The sequence below is a fragment of the Grammomys surdaster genome, unplaced genomic scaffold (assembly GCF_004785775.1).
Source record: "Grammomys surdaster isolate TR1022 unplaced genomic scaffold, NIH_TR_1.0 958, whole genome shotgun sequence".
In the NCBI taxonomy this organism is placed as follows: Eukaryota; Metazoa; Chordata; class Mammalia; order Rodentia; family Muridae; genus Grammomys; species Grammomys surdaster.
Window position 1 is genome coordinate 1,996,037 of NW_021605377.1, and position 20,969 is coordinate 2,017,005.

The following is a 20,969-nucleotide window of genomic DNA, read 5'->3' on the forward strand; positions in this document are numbered from 1 at the left end:
ATCCCTATTCACAGGCAGCAGGCAGAGAACAATACACTTGCCCTGGCACGGCTTTTGAAACCTCAGGGGTGAGTCGTAAATCCAATCAGACAGTGGTTGCTCCCACAGGCTTTCTGCCTCCAGTGCACCAGCGCATCCTGCAGGCAGGTCACCACTGTAGACCAAAGGGTTTCTAGCTGGGTTGTTCTCCCTCATGGTGCGCTGCTTTTCTTTCCAGTTGGTGCTCTACCAGCAAGTGGTGTGCTTTTGCATGCTTCCATAAGATAGTTATTCTTTCCCATCTAGTGCAGGACTGCCCTAAGAACCCATCTTGTAGGGCCAGTCCGGTAGTGCTAATTAAGTCAGTTCACTTGGAAAGAATGTATTTGTCTTTCATTTCTGAAGAACAGCGGTTCTAGGAAAGTTCTTTTTTTCTTTTTGTTTTTAAGACAGGGTCTCTCCATGTACCCTTGGCTGTCCTGGAACTTGCTCTATAGACCAGGCTGGCCTCAAACTCAGAAGAGATTCACCTGTACTCTGCCTCCCAAGTGCTGGGATTAAAGGCATAACCACTGTGCCCAACTTCTTGTTGCTGTTTGTTTGTTTGTTTGTTTTTCAAGACAGGGTTTCTCTGTGTAGCCCTGGCTGTCCTGGAACTCACTCTGTAGACCAGGCTGGCCTCGAACTCAGAAATCCACCTGTCTCTGCCTCCCAAGTGCTGGGATTAAAGGCATGCGACAATACCACCCGGCTCTTGTTGCTTTTTAAAGTCAGTTTTGTATTTTTAGTTATTTATTTTGTCTGACTTAGCACATTTTTTTATTTATCTAGTTATTTATTTGTTATGTGTATATTTCCTTAAAATCATTATCTTTAATTCATTTTCAGGAATCTGTCAATTTCATTTTCTCTTATGTCTGTTGCTAAAAGACACAGTAGTAACGTGATGCCTTAGGAGGCATCATGTTACCAAGCATTTTCATGGTTTTTATGCCCCTAAGCAGGTATTTGTGCCATATTATGCACATAAAAGTCAGAGGACAACTTGCAGGAGTCAGTTCTCTACTTCCACCATGTGAAAATGAGGGATCAAATTCAAGTTGTCAAACTGAGTACCAAGCTCCCTTACCCACTGGGCCAAACCCCATGGCTGTTTTACACTTGTCTTTGTCATTAAGACAGAGGCTCACTATATAACCTAGGCTATCCTCAAACTCCCAGACCCCCTTTCTCTGCCTCCTGGGATTACATCTGTGTATCATAGCACCTGGACCTGGCTGAGTTATTCTGTAAGACTGAGCTGGAAACTCAGAAATCCTTCCTTCTGCCTGATACAGTCTGAGACTCTCAATCATTATTTTCTTAAAGATTTTTTAAAATTTACTTTTATTTCATATGTGTTGGTGTTTTGCCTGTATGTATGTCTGTGTGAGGGTGTTGGATCCTCTAGAACCAGAGTCACAGACAGTTGTAAGCTGCCATGTGGGTGCTGGGAATTGAACCTGGGTCATCTGGAAGAGCAGCGAGTGCCTTTAACTAAGCCATCTCTCCAGTCCCATCTATTTTATTTTTAATCATTTTACTGATTTCATTGGATTCAACACTATCATCTTCTATCCATTAAATTTCTTATTCAGATCATGTACTTATTCTTAATTTCTTAATTTTTACTCTGTTTCTTTCCTATCTCAATAAGCTTCCTTAAAAATCATTATCTTTAATTCATTTTCAGGAATTTGTCCTTTCCTCCTATGTCTGTTGCCAAAAGGCTGTTATATCCGTTAGGAGGCATCATGTTTTCCATGCTTTTCATGGTTTCTATGTGCCTAAGTTGGTATTTGTGCCTCTGGTAGTCCAGCTGCCTCTAACAACTTTTGCAATAGAAGATTCCCTCCTGTGTCTTTCAGGGTTCGCCAGGTGGGCAACCTTGTTCCATGTGGATTAATAGCGCAGTGTGTATATAAATTTCTTCAGCTATAGTCAAACTCTGGATACTTGTGGGTATCTCCATAACAAAGGTTATAGGGTACAGTGGTTTAAATGAGAATGGTCCCCATAGGCTCCTATGTTTGAATACTTAGCCCTTAGTGGAACTGTTTGTGAAGGATTAGGAGGTGTGGCCTTGTGGAGGAGGTGTGTCAGTGGAGGCCACCAGTGAGGTATCGAATTATAAATCCCAGTGTGCCTCTGTTTCCTGTTTTTGGTAAACTCTCAGCTGTTCCTGCTGCCATGCCTTTACTCTGCCATCATGGACTCTAACTTCCTGAAATTGTAAGCCCAAAAAGAAACTCTATTCTTGCTCATGGAGTTGTATCCTGCAACAGAAATGTAACTAAACCAGGGATTTATGGGACTGCTCCAGCAGCTGAAATGCCATAGAAGGGATATGATCACTTGGATCTGCTAGACACTAGCCTGGCCAAACAAACTACAAGCTGTAGGTTCTGTAAGAGACCCTGCTTCATGGTAATAAGGCAGAGAGCTAGACAGGAAGACACCCACCAAGTACCTTTGACCTCCTCAGATCTACATGTGGGTACCTAGGCACACACATGCATACACCACACACAGTTCTCAGGCCAGTGGGATAACTCAGACATGAGTTCAAATCCCAGAATCTATAGTTGTCTTCTAACCCATACACTAGCCTACACACACACACACAATTACAATAATAATGGATTTTAAAATAAAATAAATCCTGTTTGCAAGGAATATGGCCCAGTGGTAGAACACGTGCCTAACACATATGAAGTCTTGTGTTCAATCCCCAACTCCATAAAAATAAGAAATCCTTCCTTCCCTCCTTTCTCAGTCTTTATCAAGTTGCTTAGATTTTTTTGTTCTATATTCATCCAGTGGAAACAGTATATCCAAAGCAGGAAGTTTGTATTTTCTATCGAAGATCACTCACCAGCTATTAATTGTAATTCTCAAAGCTGTGCAATGGAACATGGGAAACAATGCAATCAGTAAGATGCAAAAACGGGCAATTTAGACCAAGTGGGAGCCACTTTCTTTTTTCAATTATAAGAGAGAACAACAGGAAAGCAGTGGCTCTAGGGAAAGGACACGGTGTTCTCAGGATGTCAGTAAAGTCTTGTACACTAACTCCATCTGATCATCCGTACCTTGGGTGTTTGCGCAGCATCAGAACACGGAGACGGTCTTTGGCCTCCTCAATATTAAGTGGAAGCCTCTGAAAGAAACTCTCTTCTTGATCCAACCTCGTGCAAAGATTCTGCAGTTTCATCAGAAGCCCAGATTTGTCTTGTTTTCCAATGGAAACCCAGTGTACACCCCCTGAAAAACAACCTAATAAGGGAAAGAAACGTAAGTCCTCTGAACAAGAGCCCCTCGGAACTCTTTTACTGTTAAAGCCAATCTTCTATCTCCTATCTTTACCTTCTCTTGAGTCAAGCTATGAATTCTGATAGGAGTTTATGGCTGAGCTACAAACCTAAATCAAAAAAAAAAAATCTAAAAATAAAAATCTAAAACTGATGGTTTTAAGTTAGGACTGTATCTGAGGCTTTCAAGGAAGTATTTTTTCTTTGCCAAGCAAATTCTCATGGTCTTTGTTTCCAGTGATCACTGCCTTATAAGAATCACTCTCAAAGTTAGTATCCTTGACATACAGGACTGAGTTATTTGTTGGGAGGGACTTTCCCACGTAAACTAGGATGATTACCAGGCTCCTGGTCCCTACTCTGGAATGCTAGTGGGATTTTCCCAATCAGTACTGACAACCAAAAATATCTTCAAAGACTGTACAATACCCCTGTAAAGAGCAAAAATAATCATCCAGTTAAGAATAAATGACACCAAGGCTGAAGAGCTAGCTTCGTGGTTAAGAGTGCTAGCTGTTCTTACAGAGGACCCAGGGATGGTCCCCAGCACACACATGCCGGCTCATAACCTTCATGCCGGGTGGTGGTGGTGCACGCCTTTAATCCCAGCACTTGGGAGGCAGAGGCAGGTGGATTTCTGAGTTCGAGGCCAGCCTGGTCTACAGAGTGAGTTCCAGGACAGCCAGGGATACACAGAGAAACCCTGTCTCGAAAAACCAAATAAATAAATAAATAAATAACCTTCCTAAGCTTCACTTCCAGGGGATCTGACTCCCTCTTCTGGCATCTGAGGGGTAGACATGTGGTGCATACACATACATGTAGGCAAAACACACACCGTAAAATAAAAACAAATATTTTTAAAGAGAACAAACGACATCTATAGACAGATAATGCATCACTATGGCTCTCTGAGTGCTCTCAGTGTGTCTCTAGTGCTTACCAGCTATGCACTCCTGGTGCACCATTTCCCAGTCCTCAAATCTGTTACACTGGAAGGACACTACTCTACTTACTGCAGAGCTCCCTAGAGAAAGTCAAAATATAAAATGTGATGGGCACGGTGGCACATGCCTTTAATCCCAGCACTCAGTGGACAGAGGCAAAAAGATTGCTGTGAGCTCAAGGTCAGCCTAGTCTAATAATGAAATGTGCTTCAAAAAAAGAATAAGCCAGGCATGGTGGCATATGCCTCTTTAATCCTGCACTAAGAAGGCAAAGCCAGGCAAATGTCTGTGAGTTTGACACCAGCCTTATCTGCAAAGGAAGTTCCAGGACAGCCAGGGTTACACAGGGAGACACTGTCTCAAAAAAAAACTAAATAAATAAACAAATAAATAAATAACTGATTATCAGGCAGAATTATTAGTGAAAGTCCCTCATAAATATCAAGCTTTAAACTAGTAAGTACTTACAAAATGTCTATTATTATTACTGGTAGAATTATTGCTAATTAAACACACACACACACACACTAATAAATAATTTGATTTTTTTAAAAAATCTGTGGGCATGGTGGAATGCACATTTAATCTCAGCACTCAAAAGGAAGAGGCGGGCAGATCTTTATGAATTGAAAGTTAGCCTGGTCTATACAGTGAATTACATCAAAATAAACAAATAATTCACTTAAAATATTTTTTAAAAGAAGCTCACTGTTTTGTATGCTAACTAAAAAGTTAGGTTTTTTAAAAAAAAGACAAGGCTGAAAAGTATGGTTTGGTTAATATATCTTAAAAGAAGGTTGAGAAGAAATCCCACCACTTTACTTGCAGAAACTTCCAAAAGTTCTCCATTAGGATGAAGCAGTAGCTCCTATAGCTATGGTCTCTGTGTGTATATTTGGAAACCCACTGAAAATATTTTTAAAAATATACTCCAAGATAACCTTTGAGGTAAGATTTAGAATTTAGAAGACTGGCAAATGAAGACAGCTGATATTTCTTTTGCTACCTCTCTGTTTGGTGACTGAGCCCAGGCATTACATATGCTGAGAGCCCAGCACTCTACCCACCGAGTAGTCCGGCCATCTTACTGAGTTTCTGAGACAGCATCTCGCCCCGCAGCCTACGTGAGCCTCACTCTCCTAACTCTCTCACCTCAGACTCCTGAAGACACCTTCACACTTAGCCTACTTTCACTTCTTTTTAAATAAAAAATTCTACCTTTACAATACTTCAATTTTTTTTGTTTGTTTTTGTTTTGTTTTTCGAGACGGGGTTTCTCTTATAGCCCGGGCTGTCCTGGAATTCACTCTGTAGACCAGGCTGGCCTCGAACTCAGAAATCCGCCTGCCTCTGCCTCCCAAGTGCTGGGATTAAAGGCGTGAGCCACCACTGCCCGGCTAATACTTCAATTTTTAATTCTAAAAAAAAAAAAAAAAAAAAAAAAAAAATGTGTTTTCTACTTTTTATATTTTTAATATTGTCCCAGAATTTTAAAAAACTAAAAGTATCTTAATGAAGCTACTTGGCAAACTCTCCCACAGCTAAGTAACATTTTCTTAGGTTAAAGCCTTCCTATTCTAAACTTAAAACTACACTGGGCCATTATAATGTGTATGCAAAGAAAACTGAATGCCATAAATGCTCTACTGATCTATAAATCTACCACGATAGCACAGCGTTTAGTTGAACAGTGAACTGTTATTTCTACACTTTAGGAAGAATCTAGACATCTTAACTATGGGCACAAGAGGGAGCAATTTAGCCTTGAATGAGGCTTGTACATATATTCATTCAGAGAAATGTATTCAAAGAAAAACTGCCTTTATTCAGAGTGGAAAAAAAGAGGTCTCATTCTATTTTGACATGACGTTTTTCTGGTAGCAATTAATAATGTAACAGCATCAAAGAAATCTTGGAAAGGACAGAAATAAGTAAGCAGCCTACAGAAAAGGCTTTTCAAGTTTTCAAAACAGAAGAAGGCTGGCAACATAACTCAGTGAGTAAGGCCCAAACCTGACAACTTCAGCTCAGCCCTTGAAATCCGCACAGCAGGAAAGGCACCATGGTGCACATGTGTGCGTGTGCGCACACACAAACATACATACACACACAACTATAATTGGCTTAAAGATATGCTAATGTTATATATACACACACACATGAAACAAAGAGTTAAACTTTCAAAAGAAAACTAGTCTACTTAAAAATGAACCCCAGCACTTGGCTCTCACAGAAGTCTATGAGGGATATGAATTAAGATCAGATGTACCAAAGAGTTAGTTACTAGTGTATCTGGGATTTTCTCAAAGCAAAGTGGTTAGAGACAGAAGAGGTGGCTCTGTTGGTAAAGTGCTTGCCAAATATCCAGCAAGAGGACCTAAATTTATTCCCTAACACCAGAGTAAAAACCCAGGGTGGATCAGGGGATGCCTGCAATCTGAAGAGAAAGGTATATCCCTGTGACTGGCTGGCCAGCTAGCCTAGCTCAGTCATTGAGCCCTAGGTTCAATGAGATACCCTGTCTCAAAATATAAAGCAGAGAACAATTGAAGAGAATACCTTATGTTGACTTCTGGCCTCCACAAGTACATGTGTACACACATGCTCACACACACGTCCACAAACACACATACATGTTCATACATGTTAACATACACACAGTGGTTTATTATACGATATTTCCTAAGCTACTAATCCTATAAGTTTTTATTCACATTTAACCCCTAAAACTAAAAGTTCATCATCTGATAGATCAACTTAAATGAGGTATTCTTTAAATATATACTTTTTAAAAACTCAACATGAAATTGAAATGAAAACATAATTTCGTTTTTGTTTTTGTTTTTTTGTTTTTTGTTTTTCGAGACAGGGTTTCTCTGTATAGCCCTGGCTGTCCTGGAACACACTCTGTAGACAAGGCTGGCCTCAAACTCAAAAGTCTGCCTGCCTCTGCTGGGATTAAAGGCGTATGCCACCACTGCCCAGCTGAAAACATAATTCTTTACAATAAAGGAACCTAAGTCCACTTTATCCTGAAATATCTTTAGTAACAAATTCTGCAGTAGTTTATTAGGGTTTTGTTTTGTTTTAGACAGAATCTCATTGTATAGCCTTGACTATCCAAGAACTCACTATTACATGAGGCTGACCAGAAATCTACCTACCACTACCTCTTATGTGCTGGAATTAATGGCAATGAGCCACCATGACCAGGCAGCTGAAGAGGTTTAAAAAAACATTCCAAGGCTCTGGAGACTTTCAAGGAGCTGGTAAGTGTCAAGAAAAGTCTCTTATAACAGAAAAGGAAAACTAAGAGCTAAGGGCTGGGCACCGTGTCAAAACTGCCATCAATACTGCCAAGAAAGTCTAAGAAGTTGTAAACTAAATCCTTGTGTGCACTAAGATATGCCCTAGACTCTATCTTGTTAATCTCTTACAGGCTTATTACTTCATTCATTTAATGTGTCATTTAAACCACCATGGTCACTGTACTTTTAAGACTTGTACTTTTAAAATGATCACTCCAAGTCAGGAACTGTCTTTGAATTCCCTGCAAGTGTTAAACAAATAGGACTCACTAAAAAATGAAGAAGCTGGTGAGACATTTAGACAATAACAGCCAAACCTGATGGCCTGAGTTTAGATCCCCAGAACCTGCATGATGGGAAGAGAGAAGAACCAAATCTCACTAGCCGCCCTCCATCCTTCACACACGTGTACTCACATGTGAATACACACACACACACACACACAAATGAATATTGTTAGAAATCATAAAAGAACGAAGGAAGTCAAACACTGGGGTAGTTGTACATTCATTCCTGCCAAATATCATCAGAACCCTGGTAGGCCAATCCGACTCTTCTTCTGCCCACCATGTCTTATACCTCTCCACCGACCTCACATCACCCCTCCTACTTCCCAGCTCCTCCACTCCTTGTCTGCCCAGCAAACTTTTATTCTTTCTCTAAAATTTAGCTAAATGCCATCTCATTCAGGAAACCCACCTCTTCATCTAGAAAGTAAGCATTCCTTTCTTCTAACTGCTCTTCCAGAGGTCCTGAGTTCAACTCCCAGCAACCACATGGTAGCTCACAACTATCTGTAATAGCATCTGATTCCCTCTTCTGGTGTGCAGGAAAACAGAGCACTCATACACATTAAATAAATAAATCTTTTTAAAAATATATAGCCATCACATACTCTATATTTCACATACTCTACCTTTCAGTTTTTCATACAATTTGATAACATGTCTATTTCCCTACCAGACTAAAAATGAATCCCTCAAATGTACACCCTTCTTTTTTTTTTACCCTCCCATGCCCAAAACTGTCAATCACACAGTAGGCTCTAAATTACTGACTGCATACATGAGTATCTGAAGAAGGAAAGTCAGTGTGGGGGTTTGAATATGCTTGGCCCAGGGAGCAGCACTATTAGGAGGTGTGGCCTTATTGAAATGGGTGTGGCCTTGTTGGAGGAAGTGTGTTACTTTGGGGGTGGGCTTGGAGACACTCTTCCTAGCTGCCTGGAAGCCAGTTTTTGGTTTGCCTTCAATGTAGCACTCTCGGGAACTCCAGCACCATGCCTGCCTAGACTCTGCCATGCTTCCCACCATGATTATGGACTGACCCTCAGAACCTATAAGCCAGCTCCGATTTAATATTATCCTTTATGAAGAGTTGCCTTGGCATGGTACCTCTCCAAAGCTATGGAAACCCTAAGTAAGACAGTCAGTTACCAGATGATCAATGGGGAAAAGGCGGGCTGAGGAGGGGGCCCAGCAGAAAAAAGCACTTGCTACAAGCATGAGGATCTGAGTTCAGATCCCCAGTACTCGTGTACATAACAAGGAGCTGAAATGGCTCATTTCTAATCCCAGTACTCAAGAGGCAGAGACAGGCTCCCCAGAGCAAACTGGCTAGTTATACCCACTTACCTAGTGAGCTCTGGATTCAAGTGAGCAGCCCTGCCGAAACATATAAAGTAGACAATGACCAAAGAAAACCAATGTTGATCTCTCAAACACACATACACACCCGCATGGGTGTATCCATACATGCATGCAAACACACACACACACACACACACACATGCATGCCACACAAATATATGCATATGCTGGATAGTTTTATGTCAACTTGACACAAGCTAAAGTCATTTGAGAAGAGGGAACCCTCAATTTAAAACATGTCTCCGTAAGACATAAGCATGTAGGGCATTTTCTTAAGGATTGATGAGGGAGGGCTCAGCCTGGGTAGCATAAGTCATGCCACCCTTAGGCTGTTGGTCCTGAGTTCTATAAGAAAACAGGCTGAGCAAGCCAAGATGAGCAAGCCACTGAGTAGCATATGTCCACGGCTTCTACATCAGCTCCTGCCTCCAGGTTCCTGTCATTTGCATTCCTGTCCTGGCTTCCTTCAGTAATGAACAGTAATCCCTAAGTTGCTTTTGGTCATGGTTATTTCTTCACAGCAATAGCAACCCTAACCAGGGAAATGCATGAAAGGAAAAAGAAAAAAGCAATATTTATAGAAACGGAAGAACTGAGATCAGAGGGTAAGATGCTTGCTGCCAAACCTGAGGACTCCAGTTTGATCCTGGGAATCCATATGGTGGAAGGAGAGAACCAGTTCCCACAGAGCGTCCTCAGGCCTCCATACACACACCATGGCACACAAATCCTGCAGCACGCCCATATGTTTGCACGCACACAAATAAGTAATACAATTTTCAATTTAAAAAAAAATAAGTGGAATTAATTGTTTAAATTAATATCAGCTACCAAATAAAGGAAAAAACCATTCACCAGGAGTCGACAGAAATGAGTTTCTAAGACACTGTTTCCCTATAGCATCATATGCCAGAATAAAAAAGGTGTAAGCATAATCCTGCCTTACAATCTTACAACCGCCAAACTGTTACAGTGCTAGAGAACTAGCTTCTCTCCAGTGACACTGTACCATCTGATTCCTCTGGAAGACAAACAGTCTGTATGTACTGTGACAGATAAGGCAGGTGACAATTCCTAATTTCATATGCCCATGTTGGGCAGAATCATGGTCTCCTAAAGATGTCCACATCCCATCCACAATTTGGTAAATATTTTACCGTACATGGTAAAGGGGACTTTATAGGTTTGATAAGGATTTGGGGATGATATTATCCTGGACTATAAAATAACACCAATGTAATCACAGGGCCCTTATAATGATGGAAGCAGGTCCAACTGAGAAAACAAAATGTGGCCCCAGTGTGGTAGTGAATGCCTTTAATTCTAGCATTCAAGAAGAAGAGGTACACAGATTTCTGTGAGTCCAAGGCCAGCCTGAACTACATAGCAAATTCTAGGACTACTGGAGTTCTTCTATAGAGAGACCCTGTGCCAAAAACAAACAAACAAAAGGTTGGATGGTGGTGGCACAGACACGCCTTTAATCCCAGCTCTTGGGAAGCAGAGACAGGTAGATCTCTGAGTTCAAGGCCATCCTAGTGTACAGCGTGAGCCCAGGACAGTCAGGGCGACACAGGGAAACCTTGTCTCAGGAGAAATGAGAGGAACTGAAATAAGATGCAAAGATGTGACTCAGCGGTAGAACGTCTGCTCGCATGCAAGAGGCCCTGGGCAGTGGTAGAACATCTGCTCGCATGCAAGAGGCCCTGGGTTTGATCCTCAGCACCTGTGACTCACCCTCAGAAACATACAGAAAAAGAAACAGGACAGAAGCAAATCAATACCACAGAGAAAGGGGCAAACAGTGTTGCTCTGCACTGCGGGTTGTGAAGGAGGAACTAGGAGGTAAGGAAATCCTTCTTGGAGGTACAAAATTCAATGACAGAGCGTCCCCTCAAGAATGTCCAAAGGAATTCAGTTCTAACGCTTTGATTCCAACCTAGTTTGTTTTTTGGTTTTGTTTGGTTTTGTTTGGTTTGGTTTGGTTTAGTTTTTGGTTTTTTGAAACAGGGTTTCTCTGTATAGCCCTGGCTGTCCTGGAACTTACTTTGTAGACCAGGCTGGCTTCAAACTCAGAAATCCACCTGCCTCTGCCTCCCAAGTGCCGGGATTAAAGGCGTGCACCACCACTGCCCGGCTCCAACCTAGTTATTTAAAAAACAAAACAAAAAAACAAAAACAACTGGTCTGGAGAGATGGCTCAGAGGTTAAGAGCACTGGCTGCTCTTCCAGAGGTCCTGAGTTCAATTCCCAGCAACCACGTGGTGACTCACGACCATCTACAATAAGATCTGGTGCCTTCTTATGGTGTGCAAGCATACATGCAGGCAGAATATTGTATACATAATAAATAAATAAATCTTAAAAAAAAAAGACAGGAGCTATATGCTGTTTAATGCCACTAAATTTGGAGTACTTTATTACCAGCAGCAAAAGGAATACCTAAAAGCAAAAATAACTAAAAAATTAGTGTTCAGTTAAAAACAACATCTTGAGAAGCAGAGACAGTGATTGCCTTACCTTCTAAGAGGGAATGATCTCGAACAGCTTCCGCAGCTAGTACCGACTTGCCGCAGCCTGCCATTCCATATATGGTGACCCACCCTGGCTCTCCATTCAGTTTCCGGAGCTTGTCCTGAACCGCACTGACCAGCTTCTTTCTAGGAACGAAAACAACTGGCCTCTGTGGCACTCCACCTTCACACAGCACGGTCCTTACTGAAATCCAAACAAGTAGGAATGAACAAAACCTTGAAGCAACTGCTTTTTGAGTAATCCTCCCATGAAACCCAGGCAAGCAAGGCTGACGGCTTAGCCTCAAAGTTCAAAATATGGTAACTAGAATATGAACTTCACCCTTCCACCGTCTCAGAACACAGAGAACAAGAATAAGCACGTATTCTTCAAGATCACCACACACAATGGAAGTCTCCATCTATCCCTGCCTTCCACACACTGTTGTTCCCTGACCCTCTAGCCTCTTCTCTTTGTTGAATACTGGGAAGGACTAAGGGTATACAATTCAGTGCCTGAGTTTGCTTAACATGTGCAAGGTCATAGGTGTGATCCCAAGAACCATAAAAAGAAGGGGAGGGAAGAGGAGAGAAGAGGAAGGAAAGGAAGAAGGGAAAGGGAAGGGGGCAATAAAGTGGCTCAGTAGGTAAAGGCACTTGCTGCTAAGTATGAGGACCAGAGTTCCAATCCAGTTGTCCTCTGACTCCCACATGTGCACACACTATAAATAAATGTGTTTTTAAAAAGGAAACTTGGGCCGGGCAGTGGTGGCGCACACCTCCCAGCACTTGGGAGGCAGAGGCAGGAGGATTTCTGAGTTCGAGGTCAGCCTGGTCTACAGAGTGAGTTCCAGGACAGCCAGGGCTATACAGAGAAACCCTGTGTCAAAACAAAACAAAAAGTGAAACTTTTCCCAGACAGTGGTGGCACACGCCTTTAATCCCAGCCAGCACTTGGGAGGCAGAGGCAGGCAGATTTCTGAGTTCAATGCCAGCCTGGTCTACAGAGTGAGTTCCAGGGCAGCCAGGGCTACACAGAGAAACCCTATCTCAGAAGAAAAAAAAAAAAAAGAAAAGATCCAATGCCCTCTTCTGGCCTCTGAGGACATTAGGTATACATACACATGGTACACAGGCATACATGCAGGTAAAACATGCAAACACAAAAAATGAAAGTTTTTTTTAAAAGAATACAAATCTCTAAAAATTATTTTCCTGTTCTATAAACTCTATATAAACACACAAATAAAAATAATTAAAGCCCTATAAAAGCTCTTATTAGCTCTAAAATTTAGGGTACACATCCTACTACCTCACCAGTAAGTACTTCACTGAGCAAGGAAAAAAAATGGATTAACATAAACACAAATAAATATTTAAATTTAACTTAAAATATTTTGGCACATGCATTGGTCCATGAACTGAAATACACTCTCCAGCAATTTAACTACATTCAGAGCTGCAAGCACGGCAGTCATGAGTGTGGCAATATGACACAAGGTTTCAGGGATACAAACCAAATGAAGTTATTCCACCATCTGGGTCCTTGCCACTGCAAGAAGATACAAGAGGAAGACCGCTGTGCAGAAGCCCAGCAAGGTCTTTATAGCCCTCACGTAGTAGAGCATTGTAGAACGAAATGTAGGCACAGTTGTCTTTATTAAGTATCATTTTAATTAAAGCGGCAGCTCGTTGATATTGAGTGGCCTGAAAAAAAAAATTGAATAATGTAAGAATATACCAGTGAATGTGTTTGCAGCACAAATTAGTGAAGATTGGTGTAATTTCAATTCCCAGCAACCACATGGTGGCTGACAACCATCTGTAATGGGATCTGATGCCCTCTTCTGGTGTGTCTGAAGAGAGCAACAGCATACTTTTTTTTTTTTTCTTGAGACAGGGTTTCTCTGTGTATCCCTGGCTGTCCTGGAATTCACTCTGTAGACCAGGCTAGCCTCGAACTCTCGAACTCAGAGATCTGCCTGCCTCTGCCTCCCCAGTGCTGGGATTAAAGGCGTGCACCACCACTGCCCTGCTAACATACTTAAAAATAAATAAATAAATAAATCTTTTTTAAAAAAAAAAAAATGTTAAAACAGAATACCTCAGGGACTTTTTACCTGACTTTTGACCTTTTCCTCCTCTACTACTGTTAAGACGCCATTACTGATCATGTGATCCATGATGTAGGGCGTTTTGATGTCCTTTTCCAGAGCTTCTCTATGTTGAAGCAAACAATTGCGGGCCTTTGCATCCATTGTCCCTCAGGTTTTTTTTCTCTCCTGACTGTCGAGCATGAGCTAAAGGCAAACCACCAAGATATCTGTCATGACGAGCAATGGGATGTGTAACCCCAAGATTTTTTTATTATTGGTTAATTAGGGTTTATATATAAAATGGAACATTACACAGCCATTTAAAACTCATATGGTGTATATTTCAATGCAAAACACATGCTGTCAAGGAAAGATATTTCTGACACTGCTAACTTAAACATTAGAAATAAGGCCTCAAATAACACACAATGCGTTGTGTCACATTAATGTATTAAGATGCTCAAGAGTCTGTGCACCAAAGTGTTTGGGAGACTGATAGCAAGAGTCTGGCTTTCTTCCTTTGTAACTGTATAAAGTGTTGCCATTTTTCCAATACACACATTTTTTTACAGTAAATTTTTTCACAATAAAAATTCTTCCTTTTCTTAGGCTGAGGTCCTATAAAAGCTACTGTAATACTTAAGTTCTAATCCTTTAAAACGTGTTTCCTTTATCCAATTTAAAAGCCAAGTGCCATTGCTGATACTGGCTTCTCAAAGTGGGTGTCAGCCCCAGATCTTCATTAGTAAGCACATATTCTCAGAACCACAGGAAATTCCCTCTGATGTCATTTCTTGGACGAAGGTAACGAACAAAGAATATTATGCTTTACAGGAAGATACTTTTTCATTTCCTAACAACTTCCCTACAATACAACAAAAATGATTCCATGGGTATAAAGTTCAGTTTTGAATGTTTGCAACTTGTAAAAGCACTGACAAAACTCCCTCCAATGTAGTACCAGTGTGAATGTCTGAAGTAGGCTTCATCATTCCTTCAATATGGGTGTGTGTGTGTGTGTGTGTGTGTGTGTGCTGATGAACAAATATCTACCATTAGTGCTCCATAATCTCAGCCCTCATACATACTGAGCCCTTCTTGAGACTAGAGAAAATTAAGTCATATCCCTGAATTTACAATCTAGTAAAAAACAAAAATAACAAAAGAAGTAATCAGAAGTTGACTATCCTAAATGCAAAAACTGAGATACACACAGAGTAATATACAGAGCACCGAAGAAGGGAAAGTATCATTCAACTTCAAAAATATAACTTTTTTTAAGTCATCAAATATAGCACTTGAAAAAAATAAAGAAGTCATTCGTTTGTGCGCCCAGGACTGAAATGAAACTAACTGAAGAAAGAAGAAAAATCAAAGAAAAAGAAATGATCAGAAACAAGACTAACATTTTTAGTCTCCTAAAAGTTTCTCAACTTACAGTTATGAAGGATTTTTGGTTATGTCCAACAATAAAGCAAAAAACAAGTACTCTTTGACAACTGAGTTCCAATTTTCTCTAGCCTTACTGAACTCAAATATATAAGTTTTAAACGACTTTGATCAAACTTCACACAAACTGGAATATTATGGACAAATTTCCAGGGCCACACCTCTTTGTGGCCACATCAAAACAGAAAGTCAAATTGGTCCAAGATACAGACCACAACATAAAGGCTAAGTCCGTCTAGGAAAACAGTAACAGTAGTCTACTTCCTCCTTAGATAAATTCTCTTCCTGGTACAGGAGCAGGAGGATGATTACCAAACATCTCGAGTCCTCTGATCTTTCAGTCCCTGGGAGCTACAACAGAACCTGCAAAGAATCTGTCCAGAGGGGTTTGGGGAGGCCGTGAGGAAGGCTGTAAACTTACCCAAGCCTTTGCACCGGAGTTGTGCTGGGAAGAGCAGCCTGGGGAGGGTCGGTCACAGATGAGAATCGATAGAAAGCAGCGCGGGCTCCCGCCTGGCTTCCGGCAACCCCGCGCCCCGGGCAGGTCCTGACACCTCAGGTGCCTCACCTGGGTATCGGCCGCTCGGGGCGCAGGGGGGATGCCCGGGATCTCCGAGCGGCGTCGAGGGGTGGTCACCTCGGTGGGCTTGCCTCGGGTCGCACCAGAGGAGGGCACTCGGACACAGGACACAAAAGCACGGCCACTCGAGCCGCCGCTTCACCCCTCCGGCGGGTGCTGCCCGGGCGGGAAGCGGACGCCGCTGGGCAAGCTGCCGCGACGGTCTCAGATCGTCGCCGGTGGCTGACCGCACACACCTCTCGCTGCCGACCGCCACACACCCCTCTCACACCCTCCCGCGAGTGCAGAAAGCCGCCTGCTCCGCTAGCGACGGCCAGGTCTCTGCCTCAGGACCGCGGAGCACTCAAACACCGCTGGGCCCGCCCAGTCCACACAGCGCGCGCCCCCGCACGCAAATTCCCTCACCCAGGGCCCCGCCGCCGCCGCCGCCGCCGCCGCCGCCGCCGCGCGCACGCGCGCTCCCCGCCCGGCGCGCGTCCGCAAGGCCAGGTTGCGCGTCCTCGCATGCGCAGTGGGCAGGGGCCAAGCCGCGGGCGCGCGCCCAGCTAGACGTGGCACTCTCGGCCCCGCCCCCTCCCGGCTCCTCCCCGCAGCCTGCGCGCACCCGCGAGTTTGAGTTTCCCGCAGACTCAGTTTGGTAGCGGAACCCGGAGGCGGGGCGAGCAGCTTGGGGGCGGGTCACAGCCTTGAGAGGGCGTAGCCTTCCGAAGCAGCCCTGCAGCCACGTCCCACGGTCCCCCTCTAAAGCCATCCTGGCTTCGAGATCTTCAGGGATCCAGACATGTCTGAAGTGAAGAACCGAAAGAAGCCGGGGCCCAAAGTGGCTGCCCCTGAGCCCGAGAAGCGAAGTGATAGCAGGAAAAACCCCGAGGCGCGAGGTGGCGCGGGCTGGGCGGACCCCCGCACCGGGCTCAGCCTGCTGTCTCTGGCGACGAGCCTGGGCCTGGCCTGGTAAGTGAGCGATGCTGCAGGCCGTGGGTCGGGCCTCGCGTGGGCGCCTAGCACCTCGAGCCAACCCACTCTCGCTTGAATACGCTCATTTAACTCTGTTCTGGTAGCATGTTCCTGTCGCTGCCCGCTAATGTCTGGGAACATGTCACCCAGGACTCGGCTCACACTTAATTAAGCATCTACTGCACGTCACAAGTTTGCACATAACTAAAAACCGCTACTTCCCGTCCTCTCTGCAGCTTTGCGGATGAGTTTGCTCCACCCTTCCCCAAAAAATGCACGAGTAAAATGTCTGCAGCCTAATAAAAGAGTTCGTTGTTGCTGAGCAACAAATGCTAATGAGACTTCCTAAGTGTGCCTACGTGAAAACTATAGTCCTTTTTAAGATTTATTTTTGTTTATGTGTATGAGTGTGTCTGTGTATTTGTGCACGAGTGTGCAGGTGCGCAAGAATCCCATAGGAGAGTGTCCGATCCGAGAAGCTGGAGTTACCAATGGTTTGTAAGACACCAGACATGCATGTTCTTAACAGCTGACTAAAAGACTATGTAGTCTTATTCCTAAATTACAAGTTGAACTGTATGTAACGCTGTAAAGAATATGTTTCCCCTTAAGACTAAACATTCGTAGTGTTTCGTTATTGTTGTTGTTTTGGTTTTTCCAGACAGAGTTTCTCTGTGTAGCCCTGGCTGTCCTGGAACTCACTCTGTAGACCAGGCTGGCCTTGAACTCAGAGATCTGCCTCCCTCCACCTCCCTAGGGCTGGTGTTAAAGGCATGTGCCACCACAACCCGGCTATATAACACATATAATCCAGCTATATACACATATTTTTACACTTTATTTGCAGTAGTGGGGGCACCACCACCCCGCTCAACATTTGTAGTTTTGAAACCAAGCATATATTGGTGGTATATTAGTGTAATGTGGAATAAGAGAGCTACAAATAGAATTCAGAAGAGACTCTGGATATCCTCCAGGCTAGAGCATTTTTGATGTTGGTATATTTCCATTTTAGTTTATTGGTGACACCCTGAGTCCTTCGGTCTTGGAGGGTTTATGGTTGAGTAGTTGGTTTAGTTTTTTGAGACAGGCTCTTAGGTAGCCTAGGTTGGAATAGGAACTCACTATGTAGCTGAAGATATCATTGTACCCCTGATCCTCCTGCCTCCACCTCCCAAGTCCTAGGAATTTGCCACCTAACCCTGCTTGAGTGCTGGGTTTTGTTTTAAGTTAATAAAAACGTGTTAAACTGAAATATGGATCAGTGTTCTCTTTAAAAAGAACTTTAATGATGGTGTTAGTAATCAAGGAATATATTAATTTTGATCTAAATGTATTGGAAATGCTGTCTTAAATAAACAATTCATACCTTAAAATGCATGGCCTTTTTTAGGTAAATGGGGACATGGTACATTTTGTATTGGGAAAGAATATTACTGAGTTATTGTTGGTTCTCTCGAGGTCAGTGTTTCTCACCCTGTGGATTTCGACCCCTACAGGGGTCACATATCAGATATCCTGCCTATCAGATATTTATATTATGATACATAATGATACATGTTCTTCCGGATGGGGGTCTAGCCTCATACTCATGGCAATTCTCCTACTTCTCCTTCCAAGTACTGGGATTGCACACATGGACCACCACACCCCATCTTTCCCTGGTTTTAAATAATAGAATACAGTCAGTGTCCCCTTGAACATTAGGTAACTGTAGATGGTATGAACTGATGTTAAGTGGGAATTGACCCTATTAGTGACCCTGTAATGAACCATAATAACTGCTTCCTGTGACTGTTTTCTCTTTCCCAGTACTAAATTGAAAGAACAGCAGAGAAATCCTTTAAGTCCTCAGTCAGCTGTCTGCCGCCATGTAAGAGTCCCTCAGAGGTGGCACTATGCACCATTCACTAGCACAGGGTCCTAAACTTGCTTGAGGCCTGGGTAGACCGCAGTACCTGTGAGGGGCTGAGAATGCATTTGGAAGGTCCACACTGAAGGCGATCCCTTGTGAGTCCCTTCCTCCCGCATCTAACACATTTAAGACTTTACCTGTGTGATAGTGTGAAAGCCCAAACAAAGTCCCGCTCCCATAGGGACGTACAAGTGATCGATACGTCTATCCCCTGCTTGGATTGTTACCAAATCAGCCCTCTAGCTCAGCTTCGTGTCCAGTGGTAGGACTACGGCTGTGACCAAGTGCAAGCAGAAGGGAGTCATAGGCCTTTCAACAGACAGCCAGAAGCATGTAGAAGGGATGGGAAAGTGCACAAAAGGATCCAAAGAGAGAACTGAGGAGCACTTACTTCCCTGCATCCGTAAAACTTGTGTGCCCTCAGGAGCACTCACTTGCCTAGCATTTGCAAGACCTTGAGTACCCTCAGGACCACAGAAGAAGGAAGAAAGGACTGAAAGAAAAAAAAAAAAAAGATGCCAAGGTCCTCAGTGATCTAGACACTCTAGACATTGTTTGTGTGCTTTTATAAATGTGAAATTATTTTATTTCTCCAAAACCCATGAGATATTATCATTCCTACTTTCTAGATAAGAAACAGTAGCAAAGATAAACTGTTTAACCTGTCGAAGGTAGTTGGTTATACAGCTAGTAAAAGCAGAGCCAAAGGAGTCTAGGTATTTAATCTGTGTAATATGTTGCCTCCCCTCAGTGTTTAATTCAAAATAAGATCAAGTGTCTGAAGCATGGAGTACTGGCCCATGCCTTTCGCCCCAGCACTGAAGAAGTGGAGGCTGGCAGATCTCTGGGAGTTCGAGGCCAACCTAGACTACATAGTGAGTTCCAGGACAGCCAGGGCTACATATGAGACCCTATCTTGAAATAACAAACAAACAAAAAAAATCTGGGAATAGAGAATTGGAGATAAATGCTTACTAGTTAAGAGTACTTGCTGCCCTTGCAAAGGACACAGGTTCTGTTCCGAGTACCCACTAAATGGCTCACCATATCTGTAACTTCTGACTCCCACTCCTCATGCATCAGGCACAAGTGTTGTACAGATGCATACATACATTTAGGTAAAAACTCAAACATTAAAAAAAATAAATAAAGGAGTTGGAGAGACGGCTCAGCAGTTAAGAGCACTGACTGCTCTTACGGAGGACCTTGGTTCAATTCCCAGGACCCATATGGCAGCTCACAACTGTCTGCAAGTCCTATACCAGGGGATCCAACACCCTCACACAGACATACATGCAGACAAATCATCAATGTGCATAAAATGAAAATAAATAAATAAAATCTTTTTTTTTTCAAGACAAGGTTTCTCTTTATAGTCTGGGCGGTCCTGGAACTCACTCTGTAGACCAGGTTGGCCTTGAACTCAGAAATCCGCCTGCCTCTGCCTCCCAAGTGCTGGGATTAAAGATGTGTGCCACCACTGCCCAGCAATAAATAAAATCTTAAAAGTAATTAATTCTAAAGATTCTGGAACTAGAGATCCCCAACACCCCAGCCCTGAGGTCCTTTCTTAAACTAGAAGCCTTAAAACCTCATCTGAGCAAAAAGACTGGGAACTGCTTCTGTCAGAATCAGAAGATGAATAAAGATGCCTCTCATTCATTAAACAGGATGAGGCACCTTCAACACAAACCTGATGCCAGTTCAAGAACGTGATTCTTCAGGGCTCACGCAGCTCTCTTTGGCATACTTTCTTGACTTCTGGAAAACATACTATTCTCTTCCTTAATTTCAAATGAGTTAATATTTATGAAGTACATACAAGTGGAAATAAAATGCACTATAACTCATCAGTGCTGTATAAACCACATCTTTTTCTTTTTCATCTCTACCACTAAGTTAGAGAGGCATGCTGCTTTTAGTATAGAGCCTGTAATATCCACTGGTAGCAAGGGTGACTCTTACTTTGGTGAGAGGCTAACCTACAGGATAAAGGGGGATAAATAACAACCAAGTACCAGAGGTGTTTCCACTAAGCTGACATCGCTTAATGCTTAAATTTGAAGAGAAATCCAGCCGTAGACAACATTAAAATGTCTAGTAAGATCAAAAGCATCAAATAAGCTGTCTCTGTCTCTCTTTTTCTCTCACTCTCTGTCTCTCTGTCTTTCTCCTCTCTCTCTCTCTCTCTCTCTCTCTCTCTCTCTCTCTCTCTCTCTCTCTCTCTCT

General features: G+C 42.9%; 2 protein-coding genes across 4 annotated transcripts in view; one reads left to right on the plus strand and one right to left on the minus strand.

The window, feature by feature from the left end:
• Apaf1 (apoptotic peptidase activating factor 1) overlaps positions 1-15,925 on the minus strand; it is a 79,571-nt gene extending 63,646 nt beyond the window's left edge. Inside the window, exons 1-5 of the mRNA XM_028783089.1 lie at positions 15,713-15,925; positions 13,867-14,046; positions 13,264-13,453; positions 11,754-11,951; positions 3,111-3,294 (exon numbers count right to left, since the gene is read on the minus strand). Of these exons, the coding sequence (XP_028638922.1) occupies positions 3,111-3,294; positions 11,754-11,951; positions 13,264-13,453; positions 13,867-14,004 (710 nt within the window). The 5' untranslated portion in view covers positions 14,005-14,046; positions 15,713-15,925. The remainder of the gene's footprint in view (positions 1-3,110; positions 3,295-11,753; positions 11,952-13,263; positions 13,454-13,866; positions 14,047-15,712) is intronic.
• Positions 15,926-16,564: 639 nt separating this feature from the next.
• The window catches only part of Ikbip (IKBKB interacting protein), an 18,713-nt gene continuing 14,308 nt past the window's right edge, over positions 16,565-20,969 (plus strand). For 2 of the 3 annotated variants that reach the window (XM_028783066.1, XM_028783067.1), the window contains exon 1: positions 16,572-16,822. In XM_028783066.1, coding sequence (XP_028638899.1) covers positions 16,653-16,822 — 170 coding nt within the window. In that variant the 5' untranslated portion in view covers positions 16,572-16,652. Of the gene's footprint in view, positions 16,823-20,969 lie in introns of all 3 variants that reach the window. The other variant, XM_028783068.1, reaches the window with a different exon arrangement.